The 23885-nt window shown below is 34.1% G+C and overlaps 3 protein-coding genes across 5 annotated transcripts in view; all 3 read right to left on the bottom strand.

The window, feature by feature from the left end:
* LOC117990946 (arylphorin subunit alpha-like) overlaps positions 1-3964 on the bottom strand; it is a 167801-nt gene extending 163837 nt beyond the window's left edge. For 2 of the 3 annotated variants that reach the window (XM_069504912.1, XM_069504913.1), the window contains exons 1-5: positions 3763-3964; positions 3473-3582; positions 2579-3388; positions 2048-2193; positions 118-955 (exon numbers count right to left, since the gene is read on the bottom strand). In XM_069504912.1, the coding sequence (XP_069361013.1) occupies positions 151-955; positions 2048-2193; positions 2579-3388; positions 3473-3582; positions 3763-3868 (1977 nt within the window). In that variant the 5' untranslated portion in view covers positions 3869-3964 and the 3' untranslated portion in view covers positions 118-150. Of the gene's footprint in view, positions 1-3; positions 956-2047; positions 2194-2578; positions 3389-3472; positions 3583-3762 lie in introns of those variants that run through there. The other variant, XM_034978447.2, reaches the window with a different exon arrangement.
* A 3070-nt stretch (positions 3965-7034) lies between these two features.
* Positions 7035-11664, bottom strand: TpnC25D (Troponin C at 25D). Its single transcript, XM_034978699.2, has 5 exons — positions 11510-11664; positions 10740-10911; positions 9508-9610; positions 7997-8145; positions 7035-7251 (listed from the first exon to the last, which is right to left on the bottom strand). Exons 1-5 carry the CDS (start codon positions 11510-11512, stop codon positions 7223-7225), a joined length of 456 nt encoding a protein of 151 aa, XP_034834590.1. The 5' UTR covers positions 11513-11664; the 3' UTR covers positions 7035-7222.
* A 7392-nt stretch (positions 11665-19056) lies between these two features.
* On the bottom strand, positions 19057-23153 carry LOC117991473 (arylphorin subunit alpha-like). The gene is made up of 5 exons (XM_034979070.1): positions 23057-23153; positions 22532-22665; positions 21080-21859; positions 20860-20996; positions 19057-20635 (listed from the first exon to the last, which is right to left on the bottom strand). Exons 1-5 carry the CDS (start codon positions 23151-23153, stop codon positions 19057-19059), a joined length of 2727 nt encoding a protein of 908 aa, XP_034834961.1.
* Positions 23154-23885: the final 732 nt, after the last annotated feature.

The raw sequence follows: 23885 nt of genomic DNA, 5'->3' as shown, positions 1-23885 counted from the left end.
GTATAAATTTAAATAACATTTATTATTTCAGTCCATAATCCCTATAATTATACATAGGAACTATATATAAAAGAACAGATAAAATTATTTGTTAATACTGTTGTTGTTAGTAATAACTTTATACCTTTACATACCAATTACTAAAATAATTTAGTTTAAATGAGGAGAATAGTATTCTTCCATTTCTCTAGTATTTTCCTTGTGGTATACAGTAATATTATAAAATTTGTAATTGCTAAAGTCCGTTCCATTAACTGCAACCTTCCTATGGAAAGGAAAGCCTATAGGTTCTTTAAAATAGTCAGTTTCAAATTCATCATTCATAGGTAAAATTAAAATAAATAATGTTAAATGAAGACCTTCATTTAAACCCTTTGGTATAATCAAGTTTTCTGGAAATCTTAGCATATCAAACTTATTCCTTCTAGCAGTTTTTAACTCCACATTAAAATAATCGTCTACTGAATATTTTTCTGATAATTCCGATGACCACTTCAAAAGATTGAGACCTTCTTCTAGCTTTTGAGTAAACGTATCAAGTTCATAAAATTGAGAAAACTTATCCCAGCAGTTAACACCTTGACATCTCGGCCCAATAAACAATTTTACTAAAGAAGTTTTGTTAACCTTTGAATTAACAGTAAAAGCCAAACTAAAAGGCAAGTGCTTAATTCGTTTTTGTCTAGCGGTATATATTGATTCAGAAGTTTTAAAGTCATAGTTTGCAAAAATATTATTCAAACTGATATAAAAATAGTCATAATATGTAGTTATTCTTGAAAAACTATTGTCAATTATGTCAATATCTTCACTTCGATATCTAGATAAATCATATGGCTCTAAAGTGCTAGAATACTCTGTAAAGTACTTGAGCAAATTTTGAATCATGTACCAATAAATCGGATCACGTAAAGCTGTTTGTGGGTGATGTAGAACTGAAGGGGCAGGATTATATCTGGAAAAAATAATAAAGATACTAAGAATATATTATTAAAGTTGTTTTGAACTCACCTATTAAAATAGGATTAAAATATTTTAACCCTTGTAATTACTGCTTTTTTCTTGTTTGTAAAATTATTATAGCAGTTTACCCCGTACATAGACCAAGCGTGATAACGTGGTGATAACTTTTAAAAAGCTTAAGCATACTAATTAATATTATTTTGGTTCTCTTATTGACTGATATTGTTATACAACACGGAGTTGTTATTCTAAGACAACACGGTATTTTACACCAAACGAGAAAACTCTAAAAATATACCTATAAACAAGATAGTATGAGCAATGAGCAATCGAGAAATGTTAATTTTATAAACTGAAATTAACATTTTATAATTCATTTTGAATTTTATAATTCGTTTTAAAGATTTAATTTTTTTATCTGTTGTATTCTAAACGCACGAAGCTGATGACGCCATGAGGAATTCCAAATGTGACGTCACATGGATTGAAGTTGTAATGTATTACACTAAGAAAATCCCGTTGTTTACCAATCCGTGTGACGTCATCACAGCTCATAAACCTAAAAAGATGACGTTTTCGCAGCGAAATTTAAAATACAAAATTTAATATTTATTGCACATATCGACCGAATACTCGCTTTCTTTGGACCTTTACAAAGATAAGCCCAATTTTTATTTCCAAGATTAGTTTTGCAAGGAAGACTCGATCGAATTAATTTTTTGTAAATTTTTGGTACCTAGTTTATTATCAATTTAGAATCAAATTAAGACACTTTTCAAAAAAGGGTAATAGATCGTATTATTTATAAAAGCATTTGCTGTGGGATGTGACTCTAATTTTGTACAGAGATGATCCCTGGGACAAATTAGTTCTTTACAGAGACAACAAATTAAAATGTCCCCAAACTGATTGGTAGTTTAGGAATACTTATTTTTCAGTTTTACGCAATATTTGCGAATTCAAAGTAATTCTGTTCATAATTTTAGAAGTTATAAGGACAAGGCAGACAAATGGGTTGACAAAGTCCAAATTCATATAAGTAGGCTATGGTGGTTTAATAGATGTAATTTAATTGTTCAAATACCTGTCTGATGGATATCCATTGCCTCCGTAACCAAGAAGGGCTCTTATGGATTTGGCTGTTTGAATACTCTCATAATTGGCTCGAATCAGTTTCGTGAGCAGATCTACATAATTTTCTTCCGTTAAATCAACTTTTGTTCCATTTTCCTAAATAAGAAAAATAACCGTTGTATTTAGAAACTTTCAAACTTTTCTTTAGTTTCAAAAACTTCGGGGCTCTGTTGCACAACTGAGCCCCGAAGTTCTAAATCAAGTTCTAAATCGCTAATAAATTCTAAATCCATACTATATACTAATATTATAAATGCAAAAGTGTGGCTAACTAGCTTTTCAGGGTCCATCCGTTTAATTTGACAAACTTTGGTACAGAGACAGCTTGCGATCCGGGGAAGGACATGATAATACTACTTTTTATTTTAGAAAATCAAAGAGTTTCCATGGGATTTTTAAAAACCAAAACTTTGAAACCCGGACGAAGTCGCGGGCATCATCTATTTTCTTGTAAAATGTAAAGATATAATTTAACACTTACCATGAATATTACTCCCCTCGTAATACATTCTTTGATAGCAAGATCTATAGATTTTATTCGTGCGTATTCCTCATTCCATTCCATACGAACTGAAGATCTGGTAGCAAATGGTAAGCCATTTTCATAAGTTAAATATGGTATAAAGTCATCGTAACATTTTGATTCAGTTGAAATATTTCTTTGTCTAAGGTGTTCCTTCTCCATATTGTATCTGGCTACCAAATATTTATGAATATAATAATATTCTTCAGCATATTTTGGATCTAGTGCTGACAATTCATCATTACTCATCCAAAACGGATATTGTAAATGCACTCCGTAGTAATAGCTATTGAGACCAATATCTTGTCTAAAATAATCTAGATTGTCTCTACAATCTTCGTTCCAATGATTCCATCCGGAATAATTTGTGTTTATGATAAGCATATCTTCTTCCCTAAAAATTTGATATACTTGTTCTTCCTGAGGGTCAATCTTTCCATTGTTTATTCTCAAATTTAGAGCTTTATGTATAGTTTCACTATTCACAAAAAAGTTAGGTTTAGTAACAAAAGGTGGTTCTAGTTCGTTAATAGCATCATCGCCTCTATATATTGATGCTAAGCGTAGAGCATATTCCAAGATGTCCTTATTGATATGTTTATAGGCTTCTTTTACAACGTTAATTTTATTTGCTTCTATGTTTTGTAAAAGCCGAAAGAGTGCGATAGCAGCTTCCCTCATATTATCGTAGTATATTGTAAATGTTAGCCCTTTCATTGTATGACCGGCTTCAATATGTTGATTTAAAATTTTGAAATGTTCATCATCCTAAGACAAATTGCAAAAGAATATAAGTGATTGATATAAACAATTATTATTAGTAATACTATTGAGATTAAAAACAAAATTTACCTTATCTATTATATCTTCTATTAGAGATTTGGTTTGTTTTTGTGACTTTTGAGAAGGATAAGTTCCTGGTACTATATATTTTATATGGGCTTCATCATTTAAAGTAGCTTCTGAAACCATAATAATATTGTTTGTAAAAGATCGAATGGGCTGATTTAAACATTAATTACTTTAGTAGTTAACTATTGCTTTAATTACAAAAAAATGCGTTCGGCTTAGAATTCATCATTATAGACACAGATTCGTAAGTCATGATAAATTAACTGTGGGTATTTCATTAATATTTTTACCTCCTTCATTTACAAGATCTTGGAACCCATCTCCAGCTGGTGAAGAAATTACGTTCCCAAGGAAAAACAGCCATAGAAACATTACGCGTAGATATTTTAGAAACATTGTTCATGCGCTGCAACCACTGACTCAATTATGTTAAAAGTGTAAACAACCTATATGTACCTCACTGCCACTATTTCTGCTCCTTCAATTGAAATCCTGGGGTCACTTAAATGACAACAATTTTCATAGTATGGTACAATCATTAGAAGATTTCTTAAGTGTTCAAAACAGTAACATTTGAGTACGAGGAAATACGTAGTTTAAAGCGATAACCTTTATTACTATTTCCTGCCCACTTTTTTCCCAATCGCTGTTGAGACTATTAAGTTTCTGTCTCTCATGGAAGAGAGTTGGCTTAATTTTGATTGGTCAATTCTAAATTGGCTCCAGTTCAGTTTCTAGAATTCTGTTTGGAAAGCAATGGGATAACTATTACTTTCATACAACGTTAGTTTTACTAGGTAGGTATACCTACACAAAATCTGAAAGTAGTTTGTTCAGAATCAGTAACAGAATCGATTGCAATCATTTTACTACGGATTTTTTGACCAAAAAATATTTTAAAATCCTGCAAGTTTGAACACCTAGTTGAATAACCGCATGCACCGCATGCAGTGCGGAAACCAGCCCAGAGCGAAGAAGAAGAAGAAGAACCGCATGCACCATTCAAGCCGCGCAAGCGGGAGCGCGCAGTCGTCCTTTTCGCTCACAGCGACTCGCTTGGGGTGACCATGATTTTCGAGGACAGCGACTCAACAGAACAAGCTTATAACTTAGTAAATTTTCATTAAATATTTTTAAAATTTTGTATATAATAATATATTCATATTCAGTTTTTGCGTAAACTAAAACTAACGTTGTAAATTATTATACGTACGATGATACTTGTATAGTATGCGACAGGTCGAGATGGTTATGTAGTGGCACCTTACTTTAGAATAGAAAAATGGATCACTGTTCATCAATGAATCACTTTGTTGTCATTTTGTCGGGCCTTTACCAGAATTCTTCAAGTTTCAAAAATCTTCTTCAAAAGTCAAAGAGTGCATTAGTTAGTGAAGAATACTTGTACAATCTGTGACCTCATAGTATTTAGTTATATACTGCGTTCCTAGATTTACTCAATTAAAATGCGCTACGGCCTTTTAAAGCATAATAAGTATTTTCATAATTACTATTAAAGTAGCAATCACTCACTGAAGTCGATCACTCATTAGAACCACAGAATAAGGTTGACTGAAACCTTCCCAAATCCTGTTATAATTTAATTCATACTAAGTAATATTATAAAAGAGAAAGTGTGTTTCTCTATTCACACGGTTCTTTTCACGGTTCACCCGCTTAACGATTTTGATGAGGTGCAGAGATATCTCAAATCACGGAGACTATTTTTGATCCCGGACAGTCAAAAAGATCACACTGCATATTTAAACCCCAAAATCCACGCAGACGAAGTCACGGACTTCATCATTGCTAATCTTTTTGTAAAATAAATTAAAAAGCATTTAAGTAAAATAAATACTTTTGAGCGGGACAGTCCAAGCAGTATATCCTTCGGGAAGCAAACTACAATTGGTCAATTTTCCAATTGCAACAGTGGCACATGTGTAATTTCGGTCGGGAGGTAAATCGTTGTCAACAATTGCTGTTATACCATTACATCTCCTGTTATACCATAATAGACAATTTCACGTAGATACAGCTTGTCTGACTATTTTTCCAGGCATATTTAAATAGGATGACTCTGCCGTCTTTAAAATATTTTTTTGAGTATTCACCAAAAGATATGCGAATTTTAAATACTAATATTTTTTTAAATAACGCTACATAAGACAAGGGTCTTAGTGAGTTTTTAGTTTATAAGAAATGGAAATAGATTTTGGTTTATAATATAGTTTTTATTTTATTCCGATAGAAGTTAACCCTTGATCTCACCTGGTAGTAAGTTATGATGCAGTCTAAAATAAAAACGGGCTAACTTGGAAGGGGTATGGTAGTTTCATTAAACTACCCTGCCCCTGATTGGTTTCTACGTGACATCATACTGGAATGCTAGATCGCTTGGTGGCACAGCTTTGCCGATACGGTAGGGTGGTAACTAGCCACAAACTTCCACTACCGGGATCTCCCACTTATTCCAAGATCACAGTGCTCACCATTGCGCCAGGGAGTTCAGTGCTATGATATTTTCTTGTCTAATAAATAAGTTATCAAATGAAACCACAGACACTCTCCCTGTTTTTTTTTCAGTACTCAGGAAAATATTTTGGTGCAATGCCTTATATTGGGGCCGATTCTCTGATACACAATCTCTAAACTAAACTAAAATGGCACGTCTAAATCTATTGCTATCCCTTTCATAATGTTGCTTGCGGAAAAGGATAGCACTCGATTTAGACCTGTTAATTTAGTATAGTTTAGAGATTGTGCACAAGAGAATCGGCCCCATTGTATGATTAAAATGTACCCGTCAGAAAATATTGTACATGGGCTTTTAGAAAGAAATAGCGGTTTCGTAGAGCATTGTCTCTGTCGTTCAGACCGACAAAACGTCACATTGGTAAAGTGACAGAGACATTGCTCTACTACGAAGCCGAACTTTTCTAAAGGTTGATGTACAATATTCCCTGCCGGCTACTATAAACCGATTTTGCTGTGTTTTATTTTTCTCTTCTTTAATAATTTGGCTGAATATTTTGATCTATCATGAAATCTAAAGCCAGATGTGAAGCAATATTTTCATAATGTATTCTTCACTATACCTACATGATATTTTCTAATACGATGCCTAAAGTTGATGTACATTCTCACCTTGGATACTACAACATATTTTATTATCTGACAATAATTGTTTTACAAACAAACTTCTTTCATCGTGTTCTAATATTAGTTCTTTGTTTGAAGACTAGACGTTGTGCTCAATAACAAAGTATACTATCAAAACTATTACGAAATTTCAAATAATCAAAGGCTTAATTAAATATTCAATCTAAATTCTAAAGGTTCCAGTAGGTTGTTACATATTGGGGTACCAGCCAGGTAACCTCCCCGTGTGCCTGAGTGTTGCGAGTCCCGACTGAATCGCGGGCATAGCTATTAGCTACCTAGTTATTTTTATAAAAGGAATGCAAATAAAAAAGCTTTTGCGTTATAAATATTAGCATATAATGTCAATACGCATGGAATTCGTTTCATTTAAATTATCATGGAAATAATAGATTGGAACGAAAATAAAGTAAAACTTATAATTTAAACACCTATCTATAAGATAGATTATAAACGTGCACAATTAGAATTTCCAACATGCATTTATGCTAATACCGCATTTGTTTGTACTGATGTAGTCTTTAGAACTTGTATGCATTATAAAAATCTAAGTATAAATAATACTACAGTAAATGGTAAATGTTTGCTTTAATCGCCAGTCATCATCTCCATGAATTCTGTAACAAAAATTATACTGTTGTAGTAACCTCTTTATAAATATTGCTATAAAAAGTAAGTAGGTGGTACATATTATATTATTTATTCAAAGTAGTCCTAGCAGCCCAGTGGGGTCCAGGGATCGATCCCGGGCATGCACCTCTAACTTTTCGGAGCTATGTGCTTTTTAAGCAATTTGATATAAATTGCTTTAATGGTGAAGGGAAACATCGTGAGCAAACCTGCATGCCTGAGAGTTCTCCATAATGTTCTCAATGGGGTCTGAAATTTGCCAATCTGCACTTGGCCAGCGTGGACAAACCCTTCTTATTCTGAGAGGAGACCGGACTCGGAGGAGATGTAGGTGTGGGTGTGTGTGAGGAGTGAAAACCCCATGAAAAACCTAACTCCAGAAGGTCTAAACCGCCGGGCAAATCGCGGATTTGTATATCTTTTAAGTAAACTAAGGGAAAGTTTAAAAATGAAAAGCTGACTGACTGATGGACTGACTGACTGACTGATTGACTAACTGACTTACTGAAGGACTGACTGACTGATTTATCAACGCACATCTCAAACCACTGGACGGATCAGAGGAAATTCGGCATACAGATAGCTATTATGACGTAGGCATCCGCCTCCATTAAGAAAAAGCATTTTTAAATTCAACCCCTAAGGAGGTAAAATAGGGGGGGGGGGGATTGAAATTTGTTTAGTCCACGCAGACGAAGTCTTGGGCATAATCTAGTCATATAGTGTACTAACCATCGAAGTCTACGGTACCGGAACCGTCAGTGTCAATTTCAGCGATGATACCGTCAAGGTCGGAGTTGCTCAATTTGTCATCGAGGGCTTTGAGGATCTCTTTGAGGGTAGATGTGGTTATGTAGCCGTTCCCTTCGCGGTCGTACAACCTGGAAGTTACAAACATGAAATCATATTATTTACTACTGACAATGAATTGAGCAAGCAAATAAAACGGTGTAATTGTATGAATGAAATTTTTCAGGAGGAGCAAAATTTGAATGAAAGCTGAAACTTTTCTGTTACTGTACCATTTTTGATTAAAACCATTAACTTTAAACTCATATTAAGCACAGTGTTACTCATGTAGTTTTAGGACATTTTGCTTGGAAATGAGTTCACATTTTGTATTCAGTGATCGAAATCATGAACTTTGGACCAAAGTTAATCACAATTTTATGCTGTTTCAATTGAAAATAACCGATTCACATGCAGTGGGCCAAATACATCTGGATTAAAAGGGAAGTATTTTGATCAGAAGCGTAATTACAGCGTTTGTATGCCAGCTATAGCTACAATTATCGCAATACCTAGTTGCGATACATATCAATCAAGTGCATTGCATAAACAACATTGACTCAAGTCAGTACCTAACTGAATGGGTAATCGACTTTGGAAGTCATTTGTCTTTTATTCGTGCCTTTCAGATCGGGGCCGGCGGTTGCGGTTATATTAATCGGTAACCCTCTGAGATTACGATATTATAACCGCGAGCGTCGAAATTGAAAAATTAAAAAAAATCTAAAGTAGGTATGATGTAGGTAAACCTTAGTTAGTCATAACAACATGTTCATCCTTAAACCCGTTACTGGTACCGTGTAAAAAAAACTGACTGACTAATCGATTTAGAATATAAGTAAGCAAAAGCTGTATAAACTCTGGGAACATTGTAGCTTGAGAAGTCAGACTTTAGATTGCAACGTGAATAATTTTGGATTCAGGCCAAAATTTTTATACTTCACATTAAGGAACTTCATAATATAGGTTTATCAACTATCATGAATGATATCCATCATAAATGTAAATATCTAACGGCTAGACTCACGTGATTCTGCATCGCGAGCAGAGGCCCTTTGAAAAAGCTGAACTTTGAACTAATCACGCAAGTCTAATCGTTAGATAATAGGTTTACCATTTCAGTTATTCCCAATTCATAAATATTTCCTATGCATGGGTATACTTAAAGACCTGGGGAGTGACATAGGCTACTTTTTATCCCTGAAAAGTAAAAGAGTTCCCACGGGATTTTTAAAAAACCTAATTCCACGCGGATGAAGTATCAGGCATTAGCTATTGACTTAATATTACAGAAGCAGCAAACTTCTTATACGAATCTAAGAAACCACTTTCGGTTAGATTGGGATTAGGATCAGAATATAGCACGCTCGAGTAATATGACATCTAAGAAAGAATAATCTCTTAGTCAATTGTGATCAAAATGTTCATTATATTTATAAGAATTTAAATATTACCTGAAAGCTTCTTTTAGCTCCTGTTGCATAGCTTCAGCATCCTCTTCTTCTAAGAAGTGGGAGGCAATGTTGCAGAATCCATCGAAATTGATTTTTCCAGAGCCTGGCGAAAAACAAAATCATCTATCAGCAAAAAACCAAAGATTCAAGACAACAAAAAAGAAAAAAAACGGATTGTTCACAACAATACAATTGTCCGACCGGTGATTAGGGAAAAGGAATTGAGCTAAAAACTACTAAAAAGAAGTTGACGAGCAACGAGAAGCGAATGTGTAATTACGATAGTTTTATCGCTGGGCTATGAGCAAATGCCAGTGCAAAGGGCGAGTAATCGCCTGTCATATATTAATTAAACTGCGTCTCCCTACTACGGTCTACTGTTCCAGAGATTTATGAAATGCTCGTACAGAATTTGCAATAAAAAAATTGAAATTGGCATTAATCCCTGCGCAAACTGCACGAGTGCTTTGACTGCCAAGAGAGCTAGTTTTGCTTTGTTTGAACTTCGTGGCTTTGATAGATTTTGTCGCTCGGCAAACTAGTGGAGATAAAGTTCGCATAGGCCGGACAGTGGAAGCTTAGTTACTAATAAGCACAGACACATGTAATAGGGTACCATAACCCGTTGGCACCCTTCGGGTACAGAACCCTAACAAGAACACAACATTTAATTCGTGTCAAGCTCAACGAGATATTTTAATAAACCCATATCATTAAAACTAATGTTTACTGCGATCTAAAATTACATCATCAGTATTCGTTGCAACTGGATGTTCACATCGAAATAGAAAATACGTGTTTCAAAGGTATTGGAATCTTAAGGAGACTCGCACGAAAATAGAGTCATTATAACTGCTGCGCTTAAAAATATTCTTAAATCTTAGAAGACGTCGTCCGTCGCCACGATGGCTTGTTTCAATCCTAAATGATTAATGTATCTCGTTATTTTTAAGAGGTAAGTAAATAATTGTTTTTGTTACATGTTTCTGTGCCAGGTAATTTTATAGTTCGCTGCTCAAGACTGTAGTCAAGTCAATAAAGAAGTAATGATTGACTGACATATTATTTTAACTTACAGATCAAATCTTAGGGTCAAGAATATTGAAATTTTGTATATAGGTATTATGTACATGGTTAGCACTAATTACCTGTAGATCTATAGTTAATATTGGGTGCATTGGCTGATGACAGTTTTAAAAGTATTATATAGTAGTATAATAAGTCTTATATACCATCTGGATCATTTTCACTGATGAGAGCCTGCAGTTCAGCGTCGTCGAAGAGCTGACCCATTGTGTTCAAGATCGTTGAGACCTTAAGGACTTCAATGTACCCTGACTTGGTGGTGTCAAACATCTGGAAGGCCTTGCGGAGCATGGCCATCTTTTGCTCATCTTCAGAGTCCTACAAATGATAGGATTATTATAAACAAGATGATATCCGTGACTCTTTGATTTAGTCTATGTTTGTCTTCGGGAAGAGACATCCGTCTATCTTGTGTACTAAACATCAAAATAGGTTAAGCAGATGAGCCTTTAGAATCTGGCGGGAACTCTTAGAATTTCCGGGATAAAAAGAAGTCTATGTCTGTACCACATTTTGTCAAAGCCGGTTAAACAGCTGGGCCGTGAAAAGCTAGCAGACAGACAGACACACTTTCACATTTATAAAATTATGATATGGATTAATCTCAACAATGAAGTATCACACGAAACCTCATAAAACGTAATTACTGAATGAAAAAGTCCACAAAAACTGTTTCATGTTCTTCACAGAAAACATATGTTTGGATATGTTGGCAATAAAATTTACGAATAATGCATGTGATCCAACAAATCATTAGAAATCTAAAAGTTTGCAGAAACAAATATTGTTCTGGTAAATGCTCAATTATAAAAGCATTAAAGCACAGTTAATAACTTTTTACGAACTTGTTCACTAGATCACTTTTTATTACATGACACAGACACGCACACGCACAAATCATAATATTGGAGCTCACCATGTTGTTTTAGTAGTTAGCAGTTGTAAAAAGAACCGAATACGAGTGCGAGTGTTGTTACACTGGATTTTACATTCATGTGGCACCCTTATTTATAGACCATTCCTCCGACGAAGGAATACAAAAATAAGTAAAAATCATCTAGTGTCTCTTCGTAGTGAACCGATGACGTGTCACGCTCATCGTCAGTAGTTATACGTCAGTTGCTGAAATTATTGCAGAGAACATAGTAGTTTTTTTTTTCATTTTATTTATTGCTATAGTTTTCGTCTATATCTAGTCTAGTCTATTTTTTTTTCATGGGAACGTTTGGCTACGAATTTAAACTTTTGACTTGGTATTAGCTACTTTCTTCTGAGGGAGTATTTTGTTTAAAAAGCCTACCTATCCTACGTATAATAATATGTTATTGGTATCCCAATCTGGGGTAAAAAGATCTGCAGCTTTTTAAATGAAAGCGTATGTTACAGATCTTTTTGCGGATTTGTACAGTTCAACCTTAGACTCTATCAAAGCAACATCAGTGTTGATTTCATGGTCAACACACCTTTATAAAAATTGTCTCTCCAAAATTTGCCATTCTGCTTGCATTTTACTAATCCGTATTTGGTTTTAAACCGTTGCTCCCTCATTACTGAGGATCATGTCTTTCTTATAGTACCTATTCTCTTGATAAGATTTTTCTAACGAAGCGTGTTCTCTACCGTGTCATAAAGACAGTATGTTTTACTAGAACCAGAACAAATTATCACTTTTCCAGCGTGGTAGACTACGGCCAAAACCCTTCTCATACTGGGAGGAACAAATTTAATGAGCAATTATTTATTTAATTGCTCATTTAATACGTTCCGAAACTATATCCGTAATCCTTGATCATTAAATGCGCCTGAGCAATAGACTTATACATCATTTATATTGATGGCCTGAGCTCAACATCTATATTAAAGTACCTACTCCAGAAACCAAAAGGTATGCGCTTATTAAGCAGTTTCCCGATTAAGAACAGGAAATTCCTTAGAAGCAGTCGCCATTCCAAAACAATCCAATGAAAATATTACGTATAGCGACGTCACAGACTATTGGAAGGAGAGGCTCCAGGCATCAGAAGTCGTGCACATTTTGATAAAATGTATCTTTTTTATGTTGTTAATTAAAATTAAAAAAGCTAACAATTAAAAAAAACTTTAATCAGTAAAAAAAAATTGAAAGTTTTAATACAGGCAGGTAGACTTAGTGAAATTTCACGAATACTAGGTTAATTTATAGTTCTACCTATCATATTATAGTTCTTTGTAATTATTTAATTTTGGTAGTCTTCGGTTCCTCTGTCATAACTTTAAAGTCAATTACACTGTATAGTAAGTACTTACGGAATATAATTTTATCTGTCAATGGCACTTGTGTCTGTCGCATTAAAATATTAAAATGGATTTCTCAACTTTGCACTTAGCATGCATAAAATATGGTATGGTTTGAAATTTTATGAAATCACCAAATTATTTTGAATGACATCAAAACATGAGGCGGTTATCTACTTTAAATTTTTTTTTTATTCTTAGGTACAATGCCTCGCTGCGGTGGTCTCGATGAGGTTTTAGATTTAATTTATTTTAGTTTTAATTTAATGTTGTTTTTTTACTTTTAATTTAGAAAAAAAATATTTCTTTGTATACCGTTGGCTTCCTAATAATATATATAATCTAAAAATAAATATAAATTTTTAGATTATATCTATTTTCTTCATATTGATATTTTTATTTAATTAGTAATCAACAGAAAATGTCGGGGAAAGCTTCCAGTATGCGTCACTTTGCAACCACTGACGTGTGCAACGGGTTATACGCCACACGGGCAGATATAGAATGTCGGTGATCGGCTATAATTTTTGTTTCCCGAATGCCAGAGTAAGTGTGAACTGTGATGTGTAGCTGCGCCCACGCGGATTCCCCTCTCTAATGAGACAATCTGAGACAATGGAATCAAAAAATACGACTGACAGATTATATTAATGAACACTAGGTGAACGCGTTTTATTATCGTGTGACTTTTGTTGAAATTAATGTTTAGTTTTTATACAAGGAACTAGTACAGTTTGCGACAGGTCGAGATGGCAATGGTGGGGAAACGTCCCGCACACCCGCACAGTCCTCACGCTAACCCAGTGTGGGTGATATCACCGAAAAGATCAGCCGTAAAGTTTTTGATTTGCGTTCAGAGGTTCACCAGTTTATTTTGAGATATAAGCTTAATGTGAGAGAGCCTTAAGCCAATTTACAAATAGAGAAGATATGCGGAATACCTTGGCTTCGCATCCTGAAGCCGTTTTTGATTTATGCTCGCGAAGTAGCGAATCACTTTATTTATAACGATTTCAACCGTCAATATAACTGCTTGTGTGCGGCCTTTGCTTGGGCTTAGGGTTGCCTTCGTGATGTAAAGTCAGCACATTGCGTCTGTAAATTTGATACCTCAAAAAGTCTCTGAATTAATTATAATCCAATTTTTTAAATACAGGGTATTTCTAGGAAAGTTCCTTGTACATAATATACAAGTATACTTACTAATATTAAAGGTCACCCGTGCAAAGATAAGGGTGTATGAAATGATAAACTTACCATCACTACCTACCTATATTAATATTTTGCGAAAGTGTGTTTGTTTGGGGGTTTGTTGGTTTATTGATTTTTTGGTTTGTTCTTCAACCACATCGCAACGGAGCAGCGGGTCGACGTGATTTTTTGCATGGATATATAGTTAGCGACCGGGATAGTGACATGGGCTACTTTTTATCTTAGAAATACAATGAGTTATAGAAACCTAAATTCACGTGCATGAAATTGTGGGCATCAGCTTATCGTATTTGAAAAATGTAAAATAATCTGTTTTTATTTTTATTTTTCAAAATGTTTGTATGATACCTAGGTCTTAGTTTTTATTATTGCCTTCTTTTGGCAAAGTAATTATTATTTTCTTAAGAAGGTGGGCATGGGCAGCCCTAGTAGCTAGCTGGACTATCGCTTTCAATTCCATTCAATGTTTCTATTTCCTTGGCATACTGACTTTGTTATAAAAATAGACAATCGAATACGATGACAAATAAATGTGCTATTACACGCCGTACACGCATATTCTTACCGTGAGTTTGCATCCTCGTTTGCAGCAAAAACAAAACACATGTGAATATTTGACAGGTCAGTCGTAGTATGGGATGACAGATTTTAAGATTTATTAAAAAGTGAAATACCTCTTCAATAAATTATAAAAATATGCAAGTGCAGTTCGATATTATATTAACATAAAACAGGGTTTCTATCGTATACATATTTTTAACAAGATGCTTATAAGTGGAGTTATTTGTCAAGATCACTTAAGAGCTATACTTTGGACTTGGGACAGGTCCCATGGGCAGCATAAATCGAAGCTCAGCTTAGGGGCTTGGCTCTACTAGAGATCTCATAACTTTTTAACAAAAAAAAGCATTATGAACTTCTGAGTCTTGGCAACCAAATTTACATGAAATGTTTTTGGTGAGATTATATTAACATAAAACAGGGTTTTTATCGTATCGTCAGTCTATTTTTGGTTTTCTGGTACAAAATGTAGCCCATGTGTTAGTTAGAGTAGAAGTATAAGCTATCTTCTTTCCAAACAGCTAAATCGGTTGAGTCATTGTGGCTAATTCCGTTGTACACAATCTCTAAACTAAACTAAAATGGCACGTCTAAATATATTGCTATCCCTTTCATAAAGTTGCTTGCGGAAAAGGATAGCACTAAATTTAGACCTGTTAATTTAGTTTAGTTTAGAGATTGTGTACAAAAGAATCGGCCCCAATTGTGGCGTGAAGGAGTAACAAACATACAAACTTTCACATTTATAATATTAAGTAAGATTTGGAATTAGGGTCATCATCATCATCATGATCAACCCATCGCTGGCTCACTACAGAGCACGGGTCTCCTCTCAGTGAGAAGGGTTTTGGCTATTCTACCACGCCTGGCCAAGAGCGAATTGGTAGACTTCACACACCGTTGAGAACATTATGGAGAACTCTCACGTATGCAGGTTCCCTCACGATACTTTCCGTCACCATTAAAACAAGTGATATTTAATTACATAAATCGCACATAACTCTGAAAAGTTAGACGTGCTTGCCCGGGTCCAACCCCCGACCTCCGATTAAACGGCGAACGTCCTAACCACTAGGCTATCACAGCTTGCATTAAATTTAAAAAGTGATTAGGGTACAATAATTTAGTAATAATATTACTAAATTATGAACATGAAGTAGGCAGAGTGTAAATGGATGATACGAGATGTTTCCTGTGTTTTATTGAGGCGATTCACATAGAATTCCTACTCAAATTATGATCCGCATGAATTTATGTACGACGCATAACTGACGTATGATTTTTTATTTATTTAATAAGTACCGTCGTAAATTCCTAGTCGAAAATTTGGCCGTTAGGTGCGGCAAAGTTTGAACAGTTTTCCCCGAGGTTGTGTGTCAACCAAGCGGAAAATATAAATTTATTTTGGCACTGAACTAGTGATTTGTGAGATATGCATGCCAAACGCAAACTAATTATGTGTTTAAACACATTAAATAAGTTATTTAGGGAAAATTGTTTGTTTAATGAAATAATTCATTAAGAACATAATTTTCTTCCCAATCTATCAATACCAGTAATATTCTGTGCTAATAAGCTGAAGGATTTTGAAATACACTGCATCATTTTCCCAAAGATCCTCCTACTATATGATTAATCGAAAATGGCCTGAGTCATGACTCCTGATATTCCGGAATAAGATATTTTTGGAAATACGACGAAAAGAGACAGAATACCTAAGCCTTTTTTCTTTTTTCTTCTTCTTCTCTCTGGATTGGTTTCCACACTTAAACGTTTCTGTCTTACAGAGTAAGTCTAGGTATTTGCACTAATCTTAAAAATTACTGCATGGATTTTCATATGATTTTCACTAATGAGTTGACGGATTCTTCGTGAAGGTTTAGGTGTATCCTTATATTTTAACAAATTAGATTGTACTAAGTAGGTAATATAGGTAATATAGGTAGGTAGATTGGATTGCAACGCATGCCAACCATCAGCTCATTAATTATAAATTATTATTTATTGCATTTACTACATCATTGTGTGTTTAAGCCGCACACATGTTAGACATGGCAATGAGACAAGGTGTTAATGAATAATATGCTCGCGGTATTACAGCTCTAAACTGATAATAATATTTCATTAATAATGAGGTGCGGTTGATATTATCGCAGTACATTTAATCGGGAAAATGATCTTGGCTTGATAAACACACTCATTAATTATCATGCGTGAACGTTAAATCTAGGCGAAACTTCTTAAACATGACACCATAGCTTTTACATTTAATTTTTTTTTTAATGTATAAAGATGTAGAATTTGAAAAAAAGCTTGTTTTTCGTATGTCCAATGCTTATCTACCTATAGGTACCAAACCAAATTAATCTAAAGATTCGAAAGTCGATAAAGATTTTGACGATCTCCCTGGCGCAGTGCTGATTGCTGTGGTATTTTACGTAGGAGGACCTGGGTTCGATTCCTGGCAGGGGCAAATTTGGGAATTTACAATTATTTCTAAACCGTCTCTAGTCTGGTCTGGTGCGAGGCTTCGGCCGTGACTAGTTACCACCCAACCGGCAAAGTCGTGCCAATCTCTAACAGTAAATGAACACATCTAGAATTAGTTATATTTTCATAAATGTCATAAAACAATCCTACGTTCCTTTCGAATTCCAATTAACTGCCTTAACTCTCAATTTGTTCAGAGTTTTGTGTACAACTGAATTAGCACTTATTTGCATCATTTTGTGGATTAGCGTCATTATAGCTGGCAAGTAATTTGTATTTACACCATTCACACTGATATAAAAATTATAATTATAAATACTCCACTTATAAATAAAATCACATGGTATGTACGATTCTTAAAAGAATAGTGAGTTTTAAACGTCAACAAATAGTGATCGTAAATTTTTGTACCCGCCCATGTTTCTCTCGTTACATCATAATCCTACGTAACGTTAGGTATTTTCGCTTCTAAATGTACCTATTTTAAAAAGTCACGAGACCAATATCATGAAGCGAGTAGGCTCAACTATCTAGGCCCTTGGACATGCACCAGTATTCTAAGGGATTGATCCAAAACCCTTCTTTATGCACTAGAGATGCACCCTAGGGTGGGTATTCTAGGAATATTTTGTCTTCCTTTAGGTTATAGGTACGATATCACTGTACCTACTGTTTTTAGGGTTTAGCTGTTTTTGGTATTTGGTGTAGAACGTTAAACTAAAACCGAATATGGAATCTAAATATATAAAAGGAAAAGGTGACTTGACTGACTGATTGATCTATCAAAGCACAGCTCAAACTACTGGACGAATTGGGCTGAAATTTGACATGCAGATAGCTTTTATGACGTAGACATCCGTTAAGAAAGGATTTTTAAAGATTTAACCCCTCAGGGGTTAAAATAGAGATTTGAGATATGTGTAGTCCACGCGGACGAAGTCGCGGGCGTAGTTACTTATTAAATTTCATTATTTTTGTAATATAGGGAGGGAGGGGCTCCGGTACATGGAAAAGATTATTTTCTTAAGTAGGTATCAGCCGCTGGCTGGAGTGATCCGGTGGCAGTGGACAGCCGCACCAGCGGTCTCACAATATCTAGCATTGGAATTCGAAACAATGAAATATGACTGAACATTGGAAAGGAGTGACGTGTTTACTACAATAAAATTTTGATACTATCATTTCTTTACGATTGAAATAAATTTAGAGCAGCTCGCACCACATCTGTTATGATGTTGAATGATATATTTCAACACCTAATATTATTTATTGCGCACTGAATTTGGTGATTAAAATATCTCTATCATCTCTCTATCATACAGTCGTTACATATTATCTGAATATCGATTATGGTAGGTAAGGTATGTATTAATATGGTGTAGGAGCGTTAAGGAAACCTTGTAATCGACTGTAAATTATTTCTGTTAATATTCTCTAGCGGTTGTCACATTGGACACATGACCGATGGTTTTTAAATTTTCTGCGATGAAAATAGGGAAAGCGTAACATCGTTGTAAAGTATTTGGACCAGTTCCAGATATAATGATAGAAAATCGAGAAAAAGTGATAATTATCCTTTGACTTGTTTTGTATCGCTAATGATGTACCTATTCATTATATTTTTAAAGCAGTCTAAGATTTTAACTTTTAATTACAAAATAAGTAGGTTATTATATTATTTAATGATACAATTTAATAATGATATAATTTAAAAAGAAATTATTATTTTGGAGATACAAAACTTTTCTTTTATCACCAATTCATGAGAATGAGATTTAAATTTAGTACAACTATACAGAAAATTAAAAAAATATGCGAAATTATTATTATAATTATATTATTAACATTACTAATAAATTACATCGGTAGCTAAAACTAAACAATAAAAATAAAATAATAGTTTTAGTTAATTATCTAGATTTTACATTATTCGTACAATATTTCCTTTGAATCAAATATTTTTAAAGGTTTTAAAAATATATTTAACACATCATTTCTTTTTGGCATGGTAAGTAGCCCGTGTGGTTTCACATTGGAATTTTTTATTTCAATAACTTTCTCAAAATTATTATCATCCGGTTTGGTATCTAGTAAAATTTTATCCATATGATCCTTATCATATAAAAATACATTATGTACTGTTTCCTCATCATTAATCACCGGAACTTCATGTTCTAAATCACGACTGATGTAGATGTTATTGACGACATCCATAGTATCAGGTTCAGTTTTGCCTTTTTTGCCATGATTTTTTATATCAATGACTTTATCAAAGTCGTTTTCAAAGCTATCTGATTTAAATGGATTTTCAACATCTTTAACTTTATCTAACTCATTATGAATTATCTTATCCTTGTAAACATCGCGATCTCTGTCAATTTTTTTTGAAATATTGTAAACAACTTCCATTTCTTCAGGTTCAATACTAACATTTGTTTTGTCTTCAGCCTCAATTTTTACCTGGGTTGGTTTTTTACTCTGGTAGGAGTTGTAATTACCTCGCTTAGTTGCATAATCTGTTTTCTTTCCATATTGATTGTTTTTGGATTTGTAATCAAATGTTCTCTTTGTAAATTCAGGTCGAGCACTTAAATATAACGGACCACTTGGAACATCGGATTCCTGATCATCAGTTGGCCACCCTCTGCTATTAGAATTGTAATTATTAGCTGGCTTGTTATAAGATGTGCTTTCACTTTTGTGAATGATAGAAATTTCCTTAACCAATGCATTTGGAAGATTAAATAATTGTTGGAGTTCAATGTTTAGGTCAAGGGGATATCCAAGTGAAATAATTGCGGTATTTAGATCCATATTAGTCCTAGAACCACCTATAGTTGCTTTCACATATGGACCTATAAATACAAATGCATGTAAAGGCAATCCCTCACTCGTACCTTTTGGAAGAATTAAGCGAGATGGGAACCCTATTTGCGACCAAACCGATTTAAGAGGCAAAGCATCTACTCCAAATTCAGCATCTAAGACAAGTTTATGTAGAGATTCTAAAGGCAGAAATTCTTCGGAAACATTTGTTATTTCATTAGAAGCTCTGGACAATACATTACTTCCAATTTTAAGATTCACTTCAAAGCTGTCCAGTAACATGAACAGATTTTTGTTTTCGACCAATTCACCCGGCATTACTTTAGGCCCTAAGTATATCTTTACCAAAGCTTTTTGTGCTACAAGTGATGACACAGATATTTTAAAAGAAAAGGGTTTGTGATTTAATCTTGATTGACAAATTTTTACTTCGAATTTTGAAACTTCTCCTTCTGTCTTTAGGGCACTGGTAACGTCGAACTTAAAATTATCAAAAGTCGTCATCATCTTTTTTATTTCAATATTTTGGACCTCTACACCAGGGAAGTAAAGTTCATTTCTTGAGTAACTAGGCAACACTGTTAGAGCATCATCTACGAGGTCAACAATTTTTTTATTCAATTTCCAAAATAATGGATCTCTTACGGAGGTGATATAATGTTCCAAAACAGAAGGATATCTGAAACAGAAAATATATTAACTTCATTAAAAATATCACTACCCATTCGTTGTGCAATTACAAAAAAACAATGGTGATATTTTACTTGTATACAATTAATAATATCGCAATTAATAAAGGATAGCAATACTTTGAACCTTTCAGTTTACAGATTTTGCTTACGATTATAAACCTCCTATTGAACCATAAATAGTATGAACAACATTTTCTGAATAGAAACTTACCTAGAAAGAGGTCCATCATTATTGACAAACTGTAGAGCGAGATTCAAGTAACTTCTTTCACTTGTTACAAGAATTTCCATCAACTGATTTATGATATCAGATTTACTATATCCACCATCTCTCTGTAAATATTTATACTTCAATAAAACATAACATCACGTCTATAAATAACATGTAAAATTATCCTAGACTATAATGGGTGGAAAATAGAAATACTTACCATATGTATGACGACCGCTTGAAGATTGCCTTCAATGCTTGATAACGATGTTAAGATTTCACTGTTGCCAATATTTGCTGACATTCTTTGGCTAAAGTCATTGCCATTGGAGTAAATAAGCATAGGATCGTAATTTATACCAATATCATTCCAATTGATTGCCTCCAACTCCGGTAAGCCATTAGAATATCTTTCCAAATTATACCTGGCCATCATTTGTTTCATTATATGGTACACATGTTGGCCGTAACTTTCTTTTTGTGAGTCGATAAGCCACGGCAAATTGTTTAGTTTTGTTAAAAAGTAATAGGAATTTAGACCAATGTCTTCATGGAAATAGGCCAGTTTGTCATCGGTATCATAGTTGTAACTAGTTGTGTAATTCACGTCCAGAACATATGCGTTTCCTTCGTTTCGCACGGAATCAGATAACGAAACTGTTTCACCTCTTATCAACGACGATGCTTTTATGACAAAATCTTTTCTTATGAAATAATTAGGCAAGATCTCATAGGGTGCGGGTATTGATACCTTTTCAGTGTCACGTCTATTTAAAATCGCTAAGTATATGGCGTCAACGAATAATCCACAGTTAACATTTTGGCGAGCCCAGCAAGCGGCTTTGTAAAATGTATCAAAATCTCTAGCGTAGTATAATAGTTCGTAAATAACTTTTAGCTCATTCAAATGATCAGGATTATATTCCGTGAAAATCTCTCCCTTTGCCAATAAACCTTTTGTTGCTTCAAGGTTTTGGAAATTGCTAACAACCTCTGGATTCTGAAAATAATGCACAATTACTGAAGGTTTCATTTTTTTATCGTTATTTCTATTTAAAGACTTAAATATTAATATTTAAAAAAATAGTAATTACTTAGTCATCTTCTTCTATAAATGTATAAAAGGAAAAGGTGACTGACTGATTGACTGATCTATCAACGCACAGCTCAAACTACTGGACGGATCGGGCTGAAAATACAGGTAGCTATTATGACGTAGGCATCCGCTAAGAAAGGATTTATGAAAATTCAACCTCTAAGGGGGTGAAATAGGGGTTTAAAATTTGTGTAGTCTACGCGGACGAAGTCGCGAGCATAAGCTAGTTGTATTATACAATCAATTATTATTATTTATTTATTATGGAGGAAATTAATTGTAGTAGTGTAGTGGACTAAAATCTGAACAGCCGTTACTTCAAGCCCAACTTATCGACTGTTGGAAAGGAAAAGTATAATAGAGAAGGGAAATATTACATTGTGGCTAATTCCGTTGTACACAATCTCTAAACTAAACTAAAATGGCACGTCTAAACCTATTGCTATCCCTATCATAATGTTGCTTGCGGAAAAGGAAAGCACTAGATTTAGACCTTCTAATTTAGTTTAGTTTAGAGATTGTGTACAAGAGAATCGGCCCCATTATCTACTTATATTGTTTGAAAAAAATATTTACCAGATAAATGCCACTGGACGGATCTAACTTGAACTCTTCATTGAGTCTGACGATAATAGGTTCCGTGCTTTCTTCACAAACATTTTCAAATAACGGGAGTAGAAGCTTTTGAATGTGAACCCATCCTCCTGTTGCTGTAAAATTGATTTTCAAAAAAAACTATGAATACTCAACAGTCAAAAAATGTAAAACCATCTTATGGCCAAAATTACTAAGTAATCCCATCTACATGTTGATAAGGGTAGGTATTAGCAAAATTGTTATTTTTCAAAAATTATATGACTTTTTTGAAAATTAACAACATCGCTAAGTAACTTATCAACAACAAGTTGATAAGTGACTGTTTTTGTGCATCGAAATATGATTTGCATATTTTGAAAAAAGCACAACAAATTAAATGCAAGATCCATGTTTTCGAGGGTCAGTATGCTTAAATTACATTTTCAAAAGAATACTCTTTTTGCTGAATTTAGTCATAAATTAAATTAATTATTACTTAGTAGGTGCCTCTTGGCGCTAACTTACCAACCCTTGTATTCGAGGTTGAAGTTGGGACCTTGATAAGGTATCCCTGGATCTGTAAGCACAGAACTGAAATTAAAAACACAGTTACCGCCTTCATTTTCTATTGAACAATGCAAAAAATCCAAATTGACTTGCACATTTATACTTCGACAATTGAAAGTTCATAGACATTATTGTTTAAATGTTATCGATTATATAGTTGAATGCACTAATTATTTTACGTATGTTAAAACTATTACATTAAATTACGTTGTTTACTTAACAATAATTTTATCATTGAAATGACAAAAGTTGGTTAGGTCAGTAATCTTTTGCACCAAGCTAAAATAAATAAAAAATTATAAGCTAAAATATATAATTGATAACGCATGCCTATATTTTCAAGAGACAACGACGACGACGAGATATAGTATCGTGGCACCCCCTGCCAGACTTGGGTTACTGCCACGACTTTAAGCGTCTGGCAATCAATGCCTGACGTGATTTCTAGAACTATTCCGAAGAAAAATATAAAAATTGACGAAAGATTTTATACGTCTTTGTTACCTGTTATCTGCCAAAGCCACCATGATCCTAAGTTTATAGTCGGTGATCGTTCGTTCGTCGGACAATGCGCAGAGAAACTTTCAGCTTTTATAAAATAACGAAGGTCTGGCCCTCACAGGCTCCAAGTCTATCAGTGTCCACATCCCCGAATAAGCATCTTCTTCTTCTTCCTTGTCTTATCCCACGCTACGTGGGGTCGGCACAACATGTCTTCTTCTTCCACTCATTCCTGTCGTTCGTCAACGTATTATCCACCTCTTTTTCACGCATATCCTCTTTCACG

The sequence above is a fragment of the Maniola hyperantus genome, chromosome 19 (assembly GCF_902806685.2).
Source record: "Maniola hyperantus chromosome 19, iAphHyp1.2, whole genome shotgun sequence".
Classification (NCBI taxonomy): domain Eukaryota; kingdom Metazoa; phylum Arthropoda; class Insecta; order Lepidoptera; family Nymphalidae; genus Maniola; species Maniola hyperantus.
This window is presented reverse-complemented; position numbering and strand designations above follow the sequence as displayed.

Coding starts and splice junctions, on each gene's coding strand:
- LOC117991473 (XM_034979070.1), bottom strand. CDS start 23,153: ATGAAGGCGGTAACTGTGTTTTTAATTTCAGTTCTGTGCTTACAGATC. Junction 21,860..22,531: donor CGTCCAGTGGCATTTATCTG/GTAAATATTTTT, acceptor CATTATTTTCAG/AATCCAGAGGTTGTTAGCAA. Junction 20,636..20,859: donor AATGATGGACCTCTTTCTAG/GTAAGTTTCTAT, acceptor TTTCTGTTTCAG/ATATCCTTCTGTTTTGGAAC.
- TpnC25D (XM_034978699.2), bottom strand. Junction 9,611..10,739: donor CAGTGAAAATGATCCAGATG/GTATATAAGACT, acceptor GTTTTTCGCCAG/GCTCTGGAAAAATCAATTTC. Junction 8,146..9,507: donor GAGCTAAAAGAAGCTTTCAG/GTAATATTTAAA, acceptor TGTAACTTCCAG/GTTGTACGACCGCGAAGGGA.